This window comes from Wolffia australiana, chromosome 19 (assembly GCF_029677425.1).
Source record: "Wolffia australiana isolate 7733 chromosome 19, ASM2967742v1".
Lineage (NCBI taxonomy): Eukaryota > Viridiplantae > Streptophyta > Magnoliopsida > Alismatales > Araceae > Wolffia > Wolffia australiana.
The window spans coordinates 7,316,145-7,339,217 of NC_135853.1; the positions used below are offsets into that span (position 1 = coordinate 7,316,145).

General features: G+C 46.2%; 2 protein-coding genes across 2 annotated transcripts; both read left to right on the forward strand.

Annotated features, from left to right (window-relative positions):
• Window positions 1–695: 695 nt before the first annotated feature.
• On the forward strand, window positions 696–11,082 carry LOC144715544 (pyruvate dehydrogenase E1 component subunit beta-like). Its single transcript, XM_078590473.1, has 4 exons — window positions 696–921; window positions 2,615–2,721; window positions 2,866–2,909; window positions 9,942–11,082. Exons 1-4 carry the CDS (start codon window positions 855–857, stop codon window positions 10,912–10,914), a joined length of 1,191 nt encoding a protein of 396 aa, XP_078446599.1. The 5' UTR covers window positions 696–854; the 3' UTR covers window positions 10,915–11,082.
• Window positions 11,083–14,063: 2,981 nt separating this feature from the next.
• Window positions 14,064–19,237, forward strand: BSM (Mitochondrial transcription termination factor family protein). The gene is made up of 2 exons (XM_078590472.1): window positions 14,064–14,744; window positions 18,228–19,237. Exons 1-2 carry the CDS (start codon window positions 14,293–14,295, stop codon window positions 19,213–19,215), a joined length of 1,440 nt encoding a protein of 479 aa, XP_078446598.1. The 5' UTR covers window positions 14,064–14,292; the 3' UTR covers window positions 19,216–19,237.
• Window positions 19,238–23,073: the final 3,836 nt, after the last annotated feature.

Sequence of the window (23,073 nt, forward strand, 5' to 3'; positions counted from 1 at the left end):
ACGCGATGGATGACAATCCGTGACGGAAGGTGACGTGACAAAAGTTTTGTCACATCACTATCCCGTCACACGTCCTACGATTTCTGAAAAATCCGTCACGTTTGTGTCACCGTCATGGTTTGCAACATCCCCGTCAAGTCCCCGTCACCGGACGGCGTCACTGTCACGTGTGACGGGAATAACAACCATGCGGAGGAGAGAGAATTAGAGGGCATATCTCTAATTATCTATGAACATCATCCTTTTGCGCGCGCAAATTAATGCAGGGACTTTTCTGCAAAATGCCAAGAAATCGAGTCAGCGACACCACATGGCGAAATCTCGGTCGTCGAAACGCTTAAATCTAACGATTTTTAAGCTTTTTTGGTCATTTTTAAAAATCCATCACGGCCGCCATCCGTGACGGCCATCCCGTCACGTCACGATCACCCCCAGTTCATCATCAGTCACCGTCACCGTCACGGGGCCCAAATTCCGTCACTGTCACCGTCACATCATCCACCACGTTGCCGTCACCGTGACGTGTGACGTAACGACGGCTGCCGTTCCCTCGCGGCACCGTGTTTTTGCCAACAAAAAATAAATAAATTAAATGCCAATTTTTTTTTATACGAGTGGATTATTGATATGGTAAGATTGCTGACGTGGCGCGGTTGGGGATGTATTCGCACGGGAAGCGTGGAAAGCGAAGAACACTTGAGGGCTTTGTACTGAGATAGCCTCCTTCATCAGCAACTCCGCCGGTTCTTCATCGGCCTCTCCGCCATCTCCTCCGACGCCTGCCGAGCTCCTCCGCGTATAAAGAGTAAGCTTCAGATCTCTCTCGCTTGTTCAGCGCCTTCAGCATTCGGGTAATGGCGGCGGCGGCGGCGTCGATCGTACTGAATCCGGGGTCCGGCAAGGCGCATGTTGTTGCCAATGGTAATCTTTGAGCTTTTTTCTTGAAATTCAGATCATGATTTTTTTGGTGTTTTTTTTCGCCTGATTTGAGTTTGGGTTTTATTTTGCTTCTTGCGTGGTTGGTGCTGGTTTCGCTGTTTGTGAAGAGTGTGATTTTATTCTCGTGAAGCTGTTGGTATTGGTCATCTCTGGCTTTTTCTTTTCATATTAGATCCTGAATTTACCTAAAGTCGTTCATTTTTTATGTTCTTTTGCCGGATTCGAGTTCTGAGATGTTTTGATGGTTTTTATGTTATTTTTTGTGCTATTTGAGTTTGGATTTTATTTTGCTCCTTGCCTGGTTGGTGCTGTTTTCGCTGTTTGGAAAGAGTGTGATTTTAGTCCCTTGAAGCTGTTGGTATTGGTCATCTCTAGCTTTTTCCTTTCACATTAGATCTTTAATTCACCTAAAGTCGTTCATTTTTTATGTTCTTTTGCCTGATTCGAGTTCTGAGATGTTATGATGGTTTTTATGTTATTTTCGTGTTTTTGTCGCCTGATTTGAGTTTAGATTTCATTTTGCCCGCTCCCTAGTCGGTGCTGGTTTCGCGCTGTTTGGTTAAAGTGTGATTTAGTCCCTTGAAACTGTTGGGATTAGTAATCTCTGATTTTTTCCTTTCACATTAGATCTTTAATTCACCTAAAGTTGTTCATTTCTTAATTTCTTTCGCCTGATTTGAGTTCTGAGATGTTATGTTGGCTTTTATGTTATTTTGGCATTTTTGTCGCCTGATTTGAGTTCTGAGATCTCATGTTGGGTTTATTTTGCTCGTAATTGCTGGTTTCTCTGTTTGGAAAAGGGTGATAGGAGTCCCTTGAAGCTGTTGGTATTGGTCATCTCTGATTTCTTTTCTTTTACACGGGATCCTTATTTTACTTGAATTTGTTCAATTTGAGTTCTGCGATCTCATGTTGGTTTTTCTTTTGTTCGTTTGTGCTGTTTTCTCAATTTGGGACTTTTTTTGCTGTTTTTAATCAAATGGCGGCATCTTGACGAGATTTTTCTTCTTCCTTGGATCATAATTTTACCTAAATCCGTTCATTTTTTTTGGTGCTTTTCTTGCCTGATTTGAGTTTTGAGATCTCATGTTGGCTTTTATTTTGTTGGTTTGTGCTGGTTTCTCTCTTTTGGGAGAAGTGTTGCTGTCGTCCCTTGAAGCTGTTTTATTCAAATTAGTGATGTCTTGATGAGATTTTTTGGCAGTGTTCTCTTGCAAAACTGTTACCCCCGTCCCTTTAAGATGTTTTTGTTCAAATTTGTGACTTCACGATCCTTTTGTCTGTGATAATTTCTTATCCTTGCGTCTACATCATATTCGTATGTACCAATATCCCTTCGTTTCGTGCGTTATTACGTTATTTTTCTCAGGCTGATCACTGTTCTCCGGTGATCTTCCTGTTTTTTAAAAAAATTGTGTTATTTTTCTCGTCAGATTTGAGTTCTGAGAACTCGTGTCTTCTTTTATTTTGTTTGTTGGTGCTGGTTTCTCTCCTTGGGAAAAGTGTCAGTGTTGTTCTATGAAGCTGTTTTATTCAAATTTGTGGTGTCTTGACAAGATTTTTCGACGGTGTTCTCTTGATTGTAACCCCCACCCCATGAAGCTGGTTTTGTTCAAATTTGCAACTTCATGATGATATTTTTTGTGTTTATTTTGCAATTTGCATGTGGATGTAGGGAGGCTCGGATCTATGAAGGCACTCAGATCCGACTCTATGTTGAATTTTCGGGTGGACCAAAGGAAGATCCGTGCTGGCACAGTATTCGCTCTTCGTGCTGTCACGGTAGGTTTAAATATTTATAATATTCGAATTTCTTTTTTTTCCGGCGCTTCACCTTCTTCCATCCAGTGATTATGTTGCATTCGACAACTATTTCTTCTATGGATTTTTTTTCTACTCTGAATACGGATGGTTATCCTTTCTCAGGGCAATGCAGAGTCAACCACAGCTCCTGCCTCATCTAAACCAGGGTGATGTTCTATTTGCCTCCAACATTTTTTAGTTATCATAGTGAAATTTCTCTTTATCAGAGTGAAAAAATTGACCCATATTTTTGTATGTTTGCGAATACGCTTCTGGAAACTTCAATCTAATCTTATATTTGGTCACTTCACCCCATAATTTCCATGATTTTTATGATGCACCTAGTTGGTTTGATGGGATTCTTCTAAGATGAGTTCATAATCTCTTTTTGTCTTTCTTCAGAAAAAATATATCTTTTATCTTAGCGTGTTGTAAGACTTGTACACTTGAATTTATTTCCGGATTGATTGGCTAGAGGATTACAAAATTACAACCGATTATTGGAGCAACTGTTCTTTTCGCTAAATTGGTTAGGGTTTTCTCAATAATCTCTCTTGGGAATAGATTCCAGAACTATCTGATCAACTTTCTGATAATCTATTTGGGCTCTTGACCCTCTCTGAAGAGTCCGTATAAACTCATGCAGTTCATTGTTTCTTGCACACTAGGTGGACCACCGGTTTCCGGGTGGTCTGCCCTACTTTTCTTTCAAAAAAAATTTTGTTTCTTGCACACTGTAATCTTGAGCAACTGTTTTTGGCATATTGGACTGAAGAAGCTCTGAAGGGAAATGGAGCTTCGAGTAGAGAGAAGATGACAGTGAAAAGAATAGTTCTCCCTCAATTTAGCTTCTTGCGAGAAGATACATATATAGGAGAGATACAAAAAAGGATATAAAAAAAGAAAGAAAAAGGATATAAAAGTAACGCATTCAACAGTCGCCCTCAAACTGGTGAGTGGATATTATCCATTCCCAGTTTGCCACATAATTCTCGAAAACGTGGGACAGATAGTCCTTTGGTGAGAATATCAGGTCGTTGATGGGCGGATGGAATGTATGAAAGGCAAAAATGTCCTGACTCCAGCTTTTCTTTTATAAAGTGTCGATCAACTTCAACATGTTTAGTGCGGTCGTGTTGCACTGGATCATGGGCGATGCTGATAGCCGACTTATTATCACAAAACATTTGAGTTGGCTGAGGACACGATAGTTTCAGCTCTGTAAGGAGATTAGTGATCCATAATGCCTCGCAGAGACCTTGTGCCAGGGCACGAAATTCAGCTTCGGCACTGGATCGAGATACGACAGCTTGCGTCTTACTGCGCCATGTAATAAGATTGCCACCAAGAAAAGTACAGTAGCCCGTTGTTGAGCGACGATCAACGTGAGAACCAGCATAATCAGCATCTGTGTAGACATCAAGTTGAAGACCACCTTTACGCTTGAACTGAAGACCAAGTCCAACAGTACCCTTGAGATAGTGAAGTACACGATTGACAGCATGCATATGACACACCTTTGGACAGTGCATAAATTGACTCAACACGCCCACTGTATAAGCAATATCAGGGCAAGTGTGAGTGAGATATATCAGTTTACCCACTAATCTTTGGTACCTTCCTTGATCAACAGCCTCCTCATGCTCTGCCAGGGATAATCGATGATTCACTTCAACAAGAGTAGATAGAGGTTGTGAGTCTTCCTTACCAAGTTCTTGAAGGAGATCAACAACATATTTCCGTTGACAAAGGAAAATACCAGCTGCAGAATATGCCACTTCAATTCCAAGGAAGTAGCGAAGTAAGCCAAGATGTTTAATAACGAATTCCCTGGCAAGATGAGATGCCAATTTTGCCGCTGCCTGGGAATCATTCCCTGTAATAATAATGTCATCCACGTACACAAGAAGTAGGGTGACTCCCCCGGACGTGGAATGATGGTAGAAAAGGGTATGGTCTCCATTGCACTGAGAGTAGCCAAATAATTTCATCCAGTGCGTGAAGCGACCAAACCAAGCGCGAGGAGACTGCTTTAAACCATAAAGAGATTTCTTAAGGCGACATACCAAGGGAAGCGCCGAAGAAGAAGCCACATAACCAGGAGGCAGGGCCATATAAACCTCTTCATGGAGATCACCATGAAGAAAGGCATTCTTGACGTCAAATTGTTGAAGAGGCCAGTCATGATGAGCAGCAAGTGCGATAAGAAGACGCACAATGTTCATTTTTGCAACTGGGGCAAACGTCTTTAGATAGTCAACACCGAATTGTTGAGTATAGCCTTTAGCAAAAGACGGGCTTTATACCGCTCGAGGGAGCCATCAGACTGGTGTTTGACAGTATAGACCCACCGACAGCCAACTAAATATTTCCCCGAAGGTAAAGGAACAAGATCCCATGTCTAATTTTTATCCAAGGCAGCCAACTCCTCTTCCATAGCACGTCGCCATTCAGGGGAACCTAATGCTTCAGCCACAGTCTTCGGTATGACAATAGAATCAAGTCGGGTGAAAAGGGCACGGTAAGACGAGGAGAGCCGATGGGAGGAAAGGTAATTTGCCAAAGGGTACAAGGGGGTGGAAGTGCAAGAACGAGGGGCTTTCCGGAGAGCAATAGGGAGGTCGTCATGGGATGAAAGGAGGGGTGGTGTTGTAGGTTGTGGTGCGGAGACAATTAGAGTAGGGCGTGGACGGCGATGATACGTGGTCCCATCAAATCTTTGTGGAGGAGCCAAGGAAGTCGGAATGGGTGAAGGAGACAACGATGGGGTCGTAAGTGGAACCAAGAAATCAAGGGACTCATCAAGTGAAGTAGAGGAGGAAGGGGTGGACAATGATTCAACGGGATAAAATGGAGTGGACTCGTCAAATGTGACATTTTTACTGACAATGAAGCGGTGAGTAGAAGGGTGGTAGCATTTATAACCTTTTTGGTGAGAGGAGTAACCGACAAAGACACATCGGAGTGCTTTAGCATCAAGTTTGTCTCGAGAAGGATGATGTTTAGTTACGTAGCAGATGCAACCAAAGACACGGGGAGTGAGATTAGTTTTCAGGGAAACCATGGGGTAGGCCTTATGGAGAGCGTCAAGAGGGGAAAGGTGGAATAGAACTCGAGAGGGAAGTCGGTTGATGAGATGGATTGCGGTGAGAGTGGCTTCCCCCCAGAAGTATTTTGGCATGTTCATATGAAGAAGAAGAGAGCGTGTGGTGTCAAAGATGTGACGAAACTTGCGTTCTGCAAGGCCATTTTGTTGGGGTGTGTATGGACAGGATGTTTCATGAACAATGCCATGAGAGGTGAAGAAGGTAGAAATGGTAGGATTGATATAGATATACGGGCATTATCGGAGCGGAAGCGTTTGAGGGAGGTAGCAAACTGATTTTGGATAAGCGAATAAAATGAAATTATTATTTGGGAAAGGTCTGATTTGGGCTTGAGGAGATAGGCCCATGTAACACGTATAAAATCATCGACGAAGATCACTAACCATCGGGCACCCGACGCTCTATGAACAGGAGCAGGTCCCCATATATCACTATGAATGAGAGAGAAAGGGGAGGAGGGACGAGAAGAGGGATCAGAAAGAGGATACGTTGTCCGAGTATGTTTAGCTAACTGACATGGTTCACAAACAAACCCTTCCACAGGACGTCCATGAAACAAACGAGGGAACATGAATTTCAAAGTAGAGAAAGAAGGATGTCCCAAGCGACGGTGAAGAAGCCAAAGAGGGCCCGGCGCCACAGTGGAGAGAGCAATGCCGAGAGCAGGGGCCAAAGGAGAGACGGATGTAGAACGGTGAAGGATGTAAAGGCCCCCTCGTTCCTCAGAAAGTGTAGTCATCTGCCCCGACACCTTATCACAATAGAAGCAAGAATTAGGGGTAAAAAATACGTCTTGACCAAGGTCTTGAACGAGGTGATGGAGGGAGAGGAGACTCAGGGTGAGACTGGGACATGAAGAACATGGGTGAGAGTGAGATTGGGGGTGATTTGAATAGATCCCATACCGGCCACGGGAATGAAGTCCCCAGCGGCAGTGCTAACTGTATGAGAACTAGGAGAAGGGGCGTAGGTAAGGAAGCATTGGGATATAGGAGTCATATGGGCTGTGGCACCTGAGTCAACTATCCATTGCATAGTGGAAGAGTAGGAGGGTGTACCTTGATGAACGAAGGAGGTAGAGTCCACCAATTTTGACTGTAGAAGCTGCCTGAGTTGGTCAATTTCATCACGTCGAAGCTGGTCTCCTAGTGAAGATGTGGCTTCGGCAATTGGTTGAGATGGCTCAGGAAGAGACATAGGAGTAGTCATGGATGGCCCGCCGGCAGATGAAATATGAGTCACCAAGTGACTTTGATGAGCATTTTTCCTCAGTAACTTGTAGCAAGTCTCCTTGGTATGACCTCGTTTCTTGCAATAGTTGCAGACAAGAGAAGAATCAACATGTGAGCCTCCCACGGCGGGCGCCACTTTTGATGCCGTGGGTTGCATGTGAGGTGGCTTCATATTATGAGAGGGCATATGAGGCAATCCACCCCGAGCAGATGTAGGTCGTGGGTTTCCCAGCTGTTGAACCGCCATCACAGAAACCGGCTCAGAGTGGAATACCCCAAGACGAGTTTCCTCCATCTGAACGGCCACAAGGGCTTCTTTCAAGGTAGGGACCTTCTCGCGGTGAAGAAGTTGCCCACGCAAAGACTCGTACTCTGGATTCAATCCCATGAGGAATTTAAACACTCGGAGTTGGAGAACATACCCACGATCGACTGAGTGAGGGTCGGGTGGCATGTAGTGGTCCAACTCAGCCCAGAGAGACAAAAATTCCAGGTGGTAAGCTCGAACAGATCGTTGCCCCTGGACCAAATTAGTAGAGCGAGTAACAAGTTCATAGATAATCGCCAGATTATTTCGCTTGGAGTGAGATTCTTGAGCTGCATCCCATATTTCCTTGGCAGAATTGAGAGATAAGAACTCAGCTGCATACGATGGACTGATACTGTCAAGTAGCCACCGGTGAGCCACACCTTCAACATCAAGCCAGTGTTCGTAATGAGGAGCTGTAGGAGATGGCGGCTCATCAACAAGGTGCTTCCCCTTCAAGGTAATTTGAACATATTGACGCCATTGAAGAAGATTCAACCCAGTGAATCGAAACTCAGAAGGCATTCGTGGCAATGAGTAATGCCAAGAGCTCAATTCGGATGAGTGAAGGTTGAGCCCTGGTGGCTGAATGGCAGCGGAAGTAGAGGAGTCTGTAGAGGCCATATTATCGATGCAATGGAATCAATAAACTTCAATAGCAGCCAAGGAATAAAGAAAAAAGGCGTGACGGATTGGGCTCTGTTGACGTCAAGTAACTGATTCGAGAATCTCTTAAACATCGGTGGGTCAAACAGGTCTTACGACCTCAGTTGCCTGAATGAGTGGATCTGCCAAGGAACGTGAAAGTTGCTCACGCCAACACCGAGATCTGGAATGAGGAAGATGTCTCACGATGCAGATCTGGAGACGTCGTCGCCGAGAATTAGCCGAATCGACAATCTGGAGAGTCGTCGATTTGGAGAATCTGGAAAGTTGGCGATCTGAAGAATTGACGATCTGGAGAGTCGACGATCTGAAGAATTTGGAAACTCGACGATCTGGAGAATCGACGCCGAGAATACCAAAGAGCTGAAGAATCGACGACTATCCGGAGAGTCGCCGCCGAGAACGCCGAGAACACAGATAATGCCGAGAGCGCCAAAGATTTGGAAAACTCGACGGCTATCTGGAGAGTCGGCGCCGAGAACACCGAGAATGCCGAAGATTTGAAGAATCGAGTCCGTTAGACGGTGAAGATCTGAAGAATCAACGCCGAAGGAATGTTCGAAGATTTGACGCCATTTGATGGCGATGATCTGAAGAACCGACGCCAACTTCGTCGACGATCTGAAGAACGAGAACGAGAATGGGGATGATCTGAGAAACGAATTAAGCCAGTGTTGGCTCTGATACCATGAAGAAGCTCTGAAGGGAAACGGAGCTTCGAGTAGAGAGAAGATGACAGTGAAAAGAATAGTTCTCCCTCAATTTAGCTTCTTGCGAGAAGATACATATATAGGAGAGATACAAAAAAGGATATAAAAAAAGAAAGAAAAAGGATATAAAAGTAACGCATTCAACATGGACCATAAAGCTAAGTTTCAGCGTCAATAAGTGATTCAGAAAAAAAGATGATGTTTATACCATATTTTTAGTGCAGTAAATGAGTTGATTCCCCTGTTGCAGCTTCGAGATCTCTCCAACATTATTAAATCATGGTTTTCCCTTTAGATTTTTGCAAATTTTCAACATGTGGAAATTATATTTTTCCCAATAGATATAATTCTTAAACATCAATAAGTTATCATTATCTCGTTGGTATTTTCCTTTGAAGGAACGGGACTATTCACCTTTCTGTCATCATGTGATGGCTTCTGGCAGTTGGGTCATGGTGGTGAGACCCACCGTTCATATCATGGAAATTGATTCTTTGCCATCAATAAAATGTCTACTTTTGTTTGCGGAGTATGCTTAATCATATTAAAATGTTCGATTCTACTTAATTGACCATTTTCCAGGACAACAAGTTCTTTTTTTTCTGACTATCTGGGTTATCCATGGCGTGTATTTCTGCGATATCTACTGGTCGTAGTTCATTTAATTTATTTTTTTGCCGAAAGATGAGTGTAAGAGGTAAGTTCTACTGATTTCGAGGAAGATGACATTGATGAAGTCTAAAATAAAATCAAATCGTATACTTGTTGATCGGTTCTCTAGGAATTGGCGTCTTCTATGACTTTCGTTGTCTCTGGCATGATCTTTATCTTCAACGCCATCCAGATTATGGAGCGTTTAATCATGTCATCATCATTAGCCCAAGCCACACTTGGATGAAGATGATGAATTAAGAATATTACTCCAAGAATAATGATAGGACGGCTTACACGATTACTTGCATGTATTTTGGTGATTTTTACACGACTCGACGAGTGGTGTAAAAATCTGGATCTGTTTAAACGTCATCATCATCAGCCCAAACCACACAAGGATGAAGATGATGAATTAAGAATCGTACTCCGAGAATAACAATAGGACGGCTTACACGATTACGTGCATGTATTTTGGTGGTTTTTTTAGCATGGCCCATGACTTGACGAGTCACATCGGTTGCAGGCACGAGCTGCTGCTTTTCGAGGCGCTGCGGGAGGGGTTGGAGGAGGAGATGGAGCGGGACCCGCGGGTCTGCGTGATGGGCGAGGACGTGGGCCACTACGGAGGCTCTTATAAGGTGACCAAGGGCCTGGCGAACAAGTACGGAGACCTCCGTGTCCTGGACACGCCCATCGCCGAGAACTCCTTCATGGGCATGGCGGTGGGGGCCGCCATGACCGGCCTCCGTCCCGTGGTGGAGGGAATGAACATGGGCTTCCTCCTCCTCGCCTACAACCAAATCTCCAACAACTGCGGCATGCTCCACTACACCTCCGGCGGGCAGTTCCGGATCCCCGTCGTCATCCGCGGGCCCGGCGGCGTCGGCCGGCAGCTCGGCGCCGAGCACTCCCAGCGGCTCGAATCCTACTTCCAGTCCATCCCGGGCCTCCAAATGGTGGCCTGCTCCACACCGTACAACGCCAAGGGCCTGATGAAGGCTGCCATCCGCAGCGAGAACCCGGTCGTGCTGTTCGAGCACGTCCTGCTGTACAATCTAAAGGAGCGCATCCCTGACGAGGAGTACGTCCTGTGCCTGGAGGAAGCCGAGATGGTGCGGCCCGGGGAGCAGGTGACGATTCTAACGTACTCTCGGATGAGGTATCATGTGATGCAGGCGGCGAAGACGCTGGTGAGCCGCGGGTACGACCCGGAGGTGATCGACATCCGGTCGTTGAAGCCGTTTGATCTGTTCACCATTGGGAATTCAGTGAAGAAGACTCACAGGGTGCTGATTGTGGAGGAGTGCATGAGGACAGGGGGGATTGGCGCGAGTCTCCGGTCCGCCATCATCGACAACTTCTGGGACTATTTGGATGCGCCGGTCACGTGTCTCTCGTCCCAGGACGTGCCCACCCCCTACGCCGGAGGCCTCGAGGAGTGGACCGTCGTCCAGCCCGCGCAGATCGTCACTGCTGTCGAGCAGCTCTGCAAGTAGGCCTCCCTTCTTCATCCTCTCTCCCTCTCTTTCTACCTGTTTGTCTGTCTAATTTTCTATCCCATTCCTCTGAAATTGTTGGGTCAGTCTATTGTTTTGATCTTGGGACTTTAACGAATTTTGTTTTATTTTATTTTATGATGATACATTGGTTGAAATATTGCTACACATGACCTGACTTGTTCATGCATCTCTCTCTCTCTTTCTACCTGTTTGTCTGTCTGTCTGTCTATCTATCTACCAGTCTAATTTTCTGTTCCCTTCCTCTGAAATCGTTGGGTTAGTCTATTGTTTTGATGGCGGGACTTTAACTAATTTTGGGTTTTTATATGATGATGCATTGGTAAAATATTGCTACACATGGCCTGACTTGTTCATGCATCTCTCTCTCTCACTTTACTATTCTGTCTGTCTAATATGTGCCAGTCTATCTTATGTTTTCTTACCCTTCCTAAAAAATTGTTTTGGTGATAACTTAGTACTTTTGGTATTCTCTGATGATAGATTAGTTGAGAGAAACTGAGACAGAGAATCAGTGGGAAAGCGACAGGAGAGGAGAAAGAGAGAAAGGAGAGATCTAGAGAGAGGAAAGACAGAAAGAGAAGAGAGAGTGTGTGAGAGAGAAAGAGAATGAAAGGGAGAGAGGAGATAGAAATAGAGGAAGGAGAGAGAGAGGAGAGAGAGTGTGTGTGAGAGAGGAAATAGAATGAAAGGGTGAGAGGAGATAGAAATAGAGGAAAGAGAGAGAGAGGAGAGAGTGTTTGTGAGAGAGGAAATATAATGAAAGGGAGAGAGAGGAGAGGAGAGGGAGGAAAGACAATGAAAGGGAGAGAGGAGATAGAAATATAGGAGAGAGAGAGTGTGTGTGTGTGAGTGAGAGGAAAGAGACAGAAAAAGAGAATGAAAGAGAGAGAGCGAGAGAGGGAAGAGACAGATAAAGAGAATGAAAGAGAGAGAGAGAGGAGAAAAGGGTTGAGAGAGTGATGAGAGAGAGCAGAGAGAGGGACAGAAGAGAGAGAAGGGAGAGATGAAAGAGAGGAGAGAACGAGAAAGAGAGGAGAGAATGAGAAAGAGAGGAGAGAAAGAGAATGTGTATGTATGAGTGTGAGAGAGGAGAAAAACTGACAGACAAAGAGAGGGAGAGAGAGATGAAAGAGAGGAGAGAACGAGAAAGAGAGGAGAGAATGAGAAAGAGAGGAGAGAAAGAGAATGAGAGGGAGAGAATGTGTATGTATGAGTGTGAGAGGAGAAAGACTGACAGACAGAAAGAGGGAGAGAGAGATGAAAGAGAGAAAGAGAAAGGGAGAAAGAGAGGGAGAGTGAGAGACACAGAGAGAAAGAGAATGGGAAAGAGACAGAGAGAGAGAGGGAGAGAGAGAGAAAGGGAAAGAGACAGAGTGAGAGAGAGAGAGAAGAGAGAGGGAGAGATAGAGAGGAGAGAGAGTCATAGAGAGAGAGAGGGAGAGAGGGGAGAAAGAGAGAGTCAGAGAGAGAGACAGAGACAGAGAGAGGATAGAGGGAAAGAGAGAGAGAAAGTGAGATAGGAGAGAGAGAGAGAGAGGATAGAGAGAGTGAGATAGGAGAGAGAGGATAGAGAGAGTGAGATAGGAGAGAGAGAGAGAGGATAGAGAGAGTGAGATAGGAGAGAGAGAGAGAGGATAGAGAGAGTGAGATAGGAGAGAGAGAGAGAGGATAGAGAGAGTGAGATAGGAGAGAGAGAGGATAGAGAGAGTGAGATAGGAGAGAGAGAGAGGATAGAGAGAGTGAGATAGGAGAGAGAGAGGATAGAGAGAGTGAGATAGGAGAGAGAGAGAGTGTGTGTGTGATAAGAGACAGAGAGAGGATAGAGAGATAGGCTTCGGGGATTCGGACAGATCGTTCAAATGTTCGATCGGATCGGGCATTCGAACGATCGAATCCGAACACCGATCTGCCCCGTTCAAATCCGATCCGAACCCGAACTGAGCATCTGTTCGGATCGGATTGTTCGAACAAGGTGGCTATTCGGATCGAATGTTCGAATAAGATCCGATTCAAACACATTCGCATCGGATTGAATCAAATGTTCGAATCCGGCGGCGCCAGCACCGCCCAGCTGTGCCCAGCGCCGGCCTGTGGTGGCCCAGCCCGACCAGCGGCTGCCCAGCACCAGCCAGCGACCATCCAGCGGCCGCCAAACACTGCCAGTGGTCGCTAGCGCCGGCCAGCGGCCGCCAGCGCCGACCAGCGGCCACCAGCGCTTGCCGGATCGAATTGTTCGCGATTGTTAGAACTTGTTCGAACAAGGTCGAACAAATGGCAATCGAACACGAACGAACCAAATTGTTCGTTCTAAACTTTCGATCGAACACGAACAAAGGGTCTGTTCGATTGAAAGATTCGAACAAATTGTTCGAATCGGCTTTTGTTCGTTCGAATCTGTTGATCAAGATTCGAACGATCCGATCCGATCCGATCCGGCAAGCGCTGGCGGCCGCTTGCCAGCTTTGGCCGCCGCTGGCCGGCGCTAGCGGCTGCTGGATGGTCGCTGGCTGGTGCTGCGCGGCCGCTGGTCGGGCTGGGCCGCCACTGGCCGGCGCTGGGCGCAGCTGGGCGCCGCTGGCCACCGCTGGGCGGCGCTGGCGCCACCGGATTCGAACATTCGATTCGATCCGATTCGATCCGATTCGATCCGATTCGAACAACATATTCAAATTGGATCTTATTCGAACATTCGATCCGAACAGCCGCCTTGATCGAACAATCCGATCCGAACAGATGCTCCAGTTCGGGTTCGGATCGGATTTGAACAGGGCAGATCGTTATTCGGATTCGATCGTTCGAATGCCCGATCCGATCGAACATTCGAACGATCTGTCCGAATCCCCGAAGCTTATGTGTGAGATAGGAGAGAGAGAGAGAGGATAGAGAGAGAGTGAGATAGGAGAGAGTGAGAGGATAGAGAGAGTGTGAGATAGGAGAGAGAGAGAGAGTGTGTGTGTGTGTGAGATAAGAGAGAGAGAATAGAGAGAGTGAATAGGAGAGAGAGAGAGAGTGAGTGAGATGGGAGAGAGAGAGAGAGAGTGTGTGTGTGAGATAGGAGAGAGAGTGTGTGTGAGATAGGAGAGAGAGAGAGAGAGAGAGAGAGATAGACAGACTCCCACCACTCTCTCTCCCTCCTCCGACTCCCTTAATCAGCTCAGCTCTTCAGCTCCTATAAATCCAAAATCCCAAAACCCCCCCCCCTCTCCACAACTCTCTACCCACTCTCTCTACAAATCTCTTCAAATTTCTATCCATTCTCTCCACAAATCGCTACAAATCTCTTTACAAATTTCTACGAATCGCTAAAAATCGCTACAAATCTCTACACAAATCTCCACAGCGCGGCGAGGCAAGATGAAATCCCTCTCCCGGCCGATCTTCCCCAAATCCCTCCCCTTCCCCTTCCTGCAATCCCAGCAATCCCAATTCCAATCTCTCCTCCCATGGCGCGGCTCAATCCGCCCTTCTTCAGCGGCGCCCATCTCGGCCCGATCCTCGTCGCTCTACTCGCGCCCCAGCCTGCGCGAGCTCCAATCCGACAAGGCCGCCAACCGCGCGCTCGTCTACGACTTCCTCCGCTCCGCCGGCATCGTCCCCGACGAGCTCGACGGCCTCGAACTCCCCGTCACCGTCCCCGTCATCCGCGAGCGCCTCGACTTCCTCCGCTCGCTCGGCCTCTCCGTCAACGACGTCAACCGCTACCCCCTCGTCCTCGGCTGCAGCGTCAAGAAGAACATGCTCCCCGTCCTCGACTACCTCGGCAACATCGGCGTCCGCCAGTCCGCCATCGCCGACCTCCTCCGAAGGTCTTTTTCGTTTTTCTTCTCCTTTTCTTTTCGTTTTTTTCTCTCCGATGACGTTGACGATGACGGTTAATAGTGTCACTGTACCTAGACAGATGCTGAAACCGGAAATGGGCTTTTATCCCATGTTCAGTCTTTGAGATTGGCGTTGCCTGTTCCGTATTGCAAGTGTCACGACATCGGGACAGATGCTGAACCGGGCATCGGAAATGGGCTTATTTCCCAAATCTCCAGTCTTTGAGATCATATATCTATATCCGTCCCGATTTTGTTGACGATGACGGTTAAAAGTGTCACAGTATCTAGACAGATCTGAAACGGGTATCGGAAATGGGCTTATATCCCATATCCAGTCTTTGAGATTGGGTGCTTTTTTGGTCCCGAGTCGTTGCCTGTTCCGTATTGCGAGTGTCACGATATCGGGACGGATGCTGAACCGAGTATCGGAAATGGGCTTATATCCCATATCCAGTCTTTGAGATTGGGTGCTTTTTCGGTCCCGATGTCGTTGCCTGTTCCGTAGTGCGAGTGTCACGATATCGGGACGGATGCTGAACCGAGTATCGGAAATGGGCTTATATCCCATATCCAGTCTTTGAGATTGGGTGCTTTTTCGGTCCCGATGTCGTTGCCTGTTCCGTAGTGCGAGTGTCACGATATCGGGACGGATGCTGAACCGAGTATCGGAAATGGTCTTATATCCCATATCCAGTCTTTGAGATTGGGTGCTTTTTCGGTCCCGATGTCGTTGCCTGTTCCGTTGGGCGAGTGTCACGCGATATCGGACGGATGCTGAACCAGTATCGGAAATGGGCTTATATCCCATATCCAGTCTTTGAGATTGGGTGCTTTTTCGGTCCCGATGTCGTTGCCTGTTCCGTAGTGCGAGTGTCACGATATCGGGACGGATGCTGAACCAAGTATCGGAAATGGGCTTATATCCCATATCCAGTCTTTGAGATTGGGTGCTTTTTTGGTCCCGAGTCGTTGCCTGTTCCGTATTGCGAGTGTCACGATATCGGACGGATGCTGAACCGAGTATCGGAAATGGGCTTATATCCCATATCCAGTCTTTGAGATTGGGTGCTTTTTCGGTCCCGATGTCGTTGCCTGTTCCGTAGTGCGAGTGTCACGATATCGGGACGGATGCTGAACCAAGTATCGGAAATGGGCTTATATCCCATATCCAGTCTTTGAGATTGGGTGCTTTCGGTCCGATGTCGTTGCCTGTTCCGTGTGCGAGTGTCGCGATATCGGGGCGGATGCTGAACGAGTATCGGAAATGGTCTTATATCCCATATCCAGTCTTTGAGATTGGGTGCTTTTTCGTCCCGGCGTCGCTGTTCCGTTCCGTGCGAGTGTCACGATATCGGGACGGATGCTGAACCGAGTATCGGAAATGGGCTTATATCCCATATCCAGTCTTTGAGATTGGGTGCTTTTTCGGTCCCGATGTCGTTGCCTGTTCCGTAGTGCGAGTGTCACGATATCGGGACGGATGCTGAACCAAGTATCGGAAATGGGCTTATATCCCATATCCAGTCTTTGAGATTGGGTGCTTTTTTGGTCCCGAGTCGTTGCCTGTTCCGTATTGCGAGTGTCACGATATCGGGACGGATGCTGAACCGAGTATCGGAAATGGACTTATTTCCCAAATCTCCAGTCTTTGAGATCAGATATCTTTATCCGTCCCGATTGAGTTGACGATGACGGACCCACGGACAGTTCTCCGATCCGTGTGGCTAGTAAACTGTAGGATATCGGGATGACAATATCGGGACATATGCTGAAGGGGATATCGGGAATGAGATATATCCCATATCCAGTATTTGAGATCCGATATTGGTTGCTGCAGTACTGATATTTGATACTGTTATCCGTTTCGCATTGTTAAGTGTCACAATATCGGGACAGATGCTGAACTGGGTATTTGAAATGGGCATATATTCCATATCCAGTCTTTGAGATCAGATATTGGTTGATACAGTACTGATGTTAGTTAGATACATTCATACTTTTGTACTGTCTCGCAAGTGAATCCTTTGTAGTCTGAAGGGCTATGATACCAGATGATAAGATCAGGTGTCAGTTGCTGCAGTATTGATATAGGCATCCGTCTTCGTCTCAAGGGTTGGATGATGACATAAAATGACTAGATCAGGTGTCGGTTGCTGCAGTACTGGTATAGGCATCCATCTTTATCTCAAGGGTTGGATGATTGTATAGGATGTCTAGATTGGTTATCGGTTGCTACAGTATCGATATCAGCATCTGTCTTTGTCTGAAGGGTTGGATGATGATATCGGATATCTGTGTAGGATATTGGTTTTCTTGATATTCTACATAGAAGCAGAAATATAATTTGACGAGTTTATCATGTTCTAGGAACCATATAAATGCATAGTTTAGATGTAGGAGGTATATATATGCACTGTTTGTGTAGAATTTATCGTTAGTCAATGGATTTTATCATTTTCTAGGAACCAAATAAATGCATTATTTAGCTGGAGGAGATATATATGTACTCTGTTTGAGTAGTATTAATTTTTGTTAATGGATTTCATAAAAATTCAATTCAGTTAGACGGGTTGAAATAATAGTTAATAATTAGTCTGGGCCCACCGAAAATGGAGCTGGTACTTTGGAAACCAAAGGCAGTCAACTGTATTTATCTCAGGATGGATAGAGCGCAGTGTTTGCATACAGATTTTCTGTACGGATTTTGATATCCAACATCTGGTGCAGGCGACTGTCATGTCCTGACCCCTAAGATTATTCCCCCGATATCCAGTATCGGGTGGATATTCGATATCCGGTATCTGAAATTTTCTCGATTTCATTCTGATATCAGAGGTGCGAACACAAATAGAAGGCCCATTCGTCCCATCCTGTCCTGTCTGTCATCAAACTTATTAGCTGGCCCAAGGAGCAATTTGGTTTTGCCGCCTCCGATGTCAAAAAGGATTTCGTTCTCGTGTGGATGACGATGACGTCGTTCCCTACATTTCAATGACAGATGACGGACAGCACTGACGGAAACCCTTTATAGGTTCCCAGCCTGTTTTGTGACAGAATGCGAGACCCAGTCAGTCCAGTTCCGTTACTATGACGGTGATGATGATGATGATGATTATGACAATCAGAATGGCAATGATGATCACGATGATACTGATGATGATAATGATGATGATGACTTTGATGATGATGAGGATGAGGATAATGACGACGGCCATGATGAGGATAATGATAATGATGATGATTATTATTATGACAATGCCAATGACGATGACAATGATAATGATGATGACGACAATGATAATAATGTTTATTAAAATGATGATGATGATGACAATGACAGTGACGATGATAATAATGATGATTACAATGATTATGATGATGATGACGATGATTACAATGGTGGTGATGATGATGATGGTGACTATGACAATGACAATGATGATGATGATGACGATGATGATGATGCAGGTACCCACAAGTCCTCCACGCGAGCGTCGTCGTGGACCTGGCGCCAGTGGTCAAGTACCTGCGTGGCATGGACGTGCCGGCTCAGGCCATCCCTCGCGTGCTGGAGAGGTACCCCGAGCTGCTAGGCTTCAAGCTGGAGGGCACGATGAGCACCTCAGTCGCCTACCTTGTCGGCATCGGCGTCAGCAGACGCGAGATTGGCGGAATTCTCAGCAAATTTCCAGAGATTTTGGGAATGCGAGTCGCCAGAACGATCAAACCTCTGATTGAACGCCTCGAATCCCTCGGTCTGTCCAAGCGATCCGTCGCCAAATTGATCGAGGAGAAGCCCCAAATCCTCGGATTCAGCCTGGAAGATCAAGTAAACCCCAATTTGCAGGCCATCGAGGAATTCGGCATCGGCGTTTCTGCCATTGCCAAGCATCCTGAGCTCCTCGGCCTCGATCTGCGCGAGAAGCTCCTCTCCCAGAAGAATCTCCTCCAGTCGGTGATTTTCCTGGACGACGGAGAATTCAGAGATCTGATCGAGAAGATGCCGATCGCCGTCGGCCTGGCGCGATCCACGGTGGTCAAGCATGTCGATTTCTACAGGAAGAGCGGGTTCTCCATCGATCAGGTGAGGAAGATGGTGGTGGATTGCCCGCAGATCTTGGCCTTGAATCTGAAGATCATGGAGACGAGTTTGGAGTATTTCTTGCGGGAGATGGACGGCGATTTGGAGGAGCTGGTGGCGTTCCCTGCGTTCTTCACCTACGGGCTCGACTCGACAATCAAACCGAGACATTTGATGGTGACGAAGAAGGAGCTCAAGTGCTCTCTCGCGTGGCTGCTGACCTGCTCCGATTCCAAGTTTCAGGAGCGAATGAGCTTCGATTCCATCTCCGTGGATGATTTTGACGAGGAAGATGAAGAAGAAGATGATGATGATTCTGAATCATCTGATGATTATGATGATGATGATGATGACGATGATGATGATTATGTTTAGTGGTGATGCATTCTTTTTTCTATTGTTCATCTTCTTGTATTGATTATCAGTAGGTTTTGATCATCATCAACATTTGATGATCATGAAGTTTTTCTTACTGTCAATTTTGATGTTAAATGTCTGGGTGTGTTGTAGGGGCATTATAGGGAGAGGTTCATTTTTCGCCTTGTCGTCCTGTGACGTTGGCCGGTTAGGGATGGTTTTTGTCCTCGTCTTGTGTAACCGTCCCGGCCGGAAACTGTCCTGCTGTTAGTGTTCCCATGCCTTTGTTGCTATGGCTCATTGAGACAGTACCCAAACTCTTGAGAAAATTAGATTAGTTTTGAAATTTTGGGACAGGAAATTCCAGATTTTTTTTGGTCAAAAAGGGAATTTTTGTTGTCGATAGCTGTTGAACGCCAGGGGACGGGACGGTTGGATGAAAATTAAGAAGGATAAGAGGCAATGAAAATATTCGATATCCGGGCAGCAGGGACATTATTATAAATGAGTGAAGATTTAGTTATGTTATTTGGCCAGTGGCGACTATGTTGGGGGGGGGAGACCTTTCTCTTTCAGTAAAAATCACCCCGAATCCAAAGACTAAAAATAGACAAGATTCTATTTTAAGTTTATTATTTTAACTCTTTGGGTTATTAACAATCTTAAACAACTTTCCAACCCCATATCAAAATTCAGTGAAAAATTAAGGTTTGACAACCGGCTTCCATCACGTAACAAAGGCAAAAATGTGGCAACAGATGGGTCTGGGAGACCATCATGGTGACAGGAGATGTGACAGATGACGAGGGCTCCTGCCAGGCAGTATGATGGGATGTGGCATCTCCATGACGGCGGGGACGACTTTTTTGTGTATGATGTGTATGAGAGAGCAGAACAAAATTATTTTTATTTGTTTAAATGTCTTTAGGTGTTAGTCAGTGTCGCCATTCAGATGGCTTGGTGTGGTCCCATGAGACGTGTGAACTGAGACAGATTTTCTAAAATCAGAGGTGCGATGAGACTGGGGCAATGTGACGGTCACACTCCGTTCAGCCACCAGTCATCATCTGTCCTGTCTATAGTGCAGGGACGCGGACGGGACGGTTTTTCATCCCAGGATGAAAAAACCGTCCCGTCCGCGAGATTGGACAAAAACCAGGACGTAAATTCATCCCGGGACGAACGGAGGGACAGTTTTTCTATCATCGGACAAAAAAAACCGTCCCATCCGGATGTCTCAGACGATGAACTATAAGAGATGGACGAAATTCCGTCTGATTCGCTTCTGACCGTTGAGATCTTGTCACCTGGCATAGCTTTATAAATTCCTTGACATTTTGCATCAAAGCCCCGGCTTTTGTTCATGTGCAAAAACTGACGCCACCCAAAAGTAATTGTACATATGTCCCTGCTAGACGTGGTAGTTCAGTTCTTTTTGTGCGAATTGTTCGTTCTGGTTGGTTTTCCGTACAGAACAAAATATCGCACAGACCCGTGTGCGGTTCAGATTGTGCGAATTGCGCAAATTTTTTTAGTCATTTTTTTAAAAAAGACGACATGATTTTCCCCTCTCCCTACTCCCTCGGTGCTCTCCCAGTCCCCTCTCTCTGTCTCTCTATTGTGTCGCGGCCATCCGTCTCGCTGCTCCGCGATCGGAGGAGGAGCAGAGCGGAGGCAGAAATAGGATGCGGAAGATTATCAGATTTATAAGGTTGTTGGTACGTTTTTTTCTTTTTGATTTTAGTTCGTGTTCATACCATACACGATTCAGATATTTCTGTCATCAGCAAATGAGAGAGATGATTGAAAACTATCTGTTTCGTTTCATTTCCTTTCTCGGTAGATACCCCTTCCCTTTCGTTTCTCTACTACTGGGAGAAGATAAAACTAGTCGTGTTAATAGCACTGTACATCCCAAACCATGTCCAAAGTCTGCGTGTTAACCTTAGCTTTTTTTTTGGCACGGTATATCCCAAACTCACAACGTCGTCTGCGATATATCCCGGTGATGACATGGAGTCCATCGTGGCTGCCAGGTGGATCTCCGACCAGATTTTTACCTGGCGGAACCCACCTGGCCGTCACGCTGGATTCCACGTCATCACCGTGATATGTCTACCTGCCAAGAGAGCGAGAGAGAGAGAGAGAGAGAGTTCTAGAGAGAAGGAGAGAGATAGAGGTTCTAGAGAGAGAGAGAGGTGTTCTAGAGAGAGAGGCATTGTTCTCTAGAACACCTCTCTTTCTCTCTCTAGAACACCTCTCTTTCTCTCTCTAGAACACATCTCTTTCTCTCTCTAGGACATCTCTCTCCTTCTCTCTCTCTCTAGCATGCCTCTCTCTCTCCCTCTCTCTCTCTCTAGCATGCCTCTCTCTCCCTCTCTCTCTCTCTCTCTAGCATGCCTCTCTCTCCCGCTCTCTCTCTCTAGCATGCCTCTCTCTCCCTCTCTCTCTCTCTCTCTCTCTCTCTAGAATGCCTCTCTCTCTCTCTCTCTCTCTCTCTCTCTCTCTCTCTCTCTTTAAGCTAAACCTTGGCTGGTCGACATATCACGGTGATGACGTGGAATCCAGCGTGGCGGCCAGGTGGGTTCCGCCAGGTAAAAATCTGGCCGGAGATCCACCTGGCAGCCACGATGGACTCCACGTCATCACCGGGATATATCGCAGACGACTTAGTGAGTTTGGGATATACTGTGCCAAAAAAAAAGCTAAGGTTAACTCGTAGACTTTGGACATGGTTTGGGATATACCGTGCTATTAACCCAAACTAGTCCACTATCATGCCCGATGCTTACAGAACGTAAATCCAACAAGAACGCTGTAATACAGAACAGGGAAATAGCGACAACATCATTGCCCCAACTACGGCGATCACATTGCTGTTTAAAATAAAATGACACAAAAAGAGAACAGAACAAAGAACAAGGCCATGTGCAGCTTTTTTGTGCGAATTTTTTGTTCATTTCAAACGAACAGAAAAGAACAACTATGTCTAGTCCCTGCACTTTCTCTCTGCTCCATATTTCCCTTAAAAACTTAGAAAAGTATATTAAAAATAAAAAATGTGATTTTTTTTCGTCTGGGACAAGGAACGGGCGGTTTTTCTCCAGAGGGGACGAAACTGGCAAAGTCAGGACGCGGCCGATTTTTTTCTTCAATGGACGAATCCCTGGACGGGACGGTTTGGACGAAGTTGAAATATCCAGATGTCAAACGGGACGATCTACGTCCCGTTCCGTCCATTGTCCACGTCCCGGACGACTGGAACTATAGTCCTGTCACATCCTGACCGTCTCATCCAGGACATGCCAAACACAAGTATAGATTGGATTCAGTAACAGATGATGCTTCGTCATCCAGTCTTTTTTAGGCTCCGTCTAGCCCATACCGTCACCTAGTAGTGGAGGTTTTCTCTAGGTTACAACCGTCCTCATCCGTTTCGTCACGTCGCGACCGTCTCATCTAGGACATGCTAAACACACATGTAGATTTGACTCGTTAACGGATAACGCTTCGTTATCCCATCTGTTACATTCCACCAGCTCCATACCATCATCTAATAGTAGTGATTTTCTCTATGTTAAAACCGTCATCCGTCCATTACGTCATCCACTCCGTCTACCTCTTAGACAGGGATATAACAAAACTGCAGACTATGTGACGGACGACGGGCGAAATTCCGTCCCGTCCGTCATATCCGTCATCAACCATCCGTCGTCCGTCCACTTTAGACACGCTTCCTCGTGACTGTTTGAATGAATCTCAGGGCTAACGAGCGCCGTTAGATGCAGATAGGGAGATCGGACGGTGGAGATCGTCTGAAGATTCAAATTCTCGTCGATTCGTTCGACCGTTCAACGGCTCCTCTTTTCAAAATCT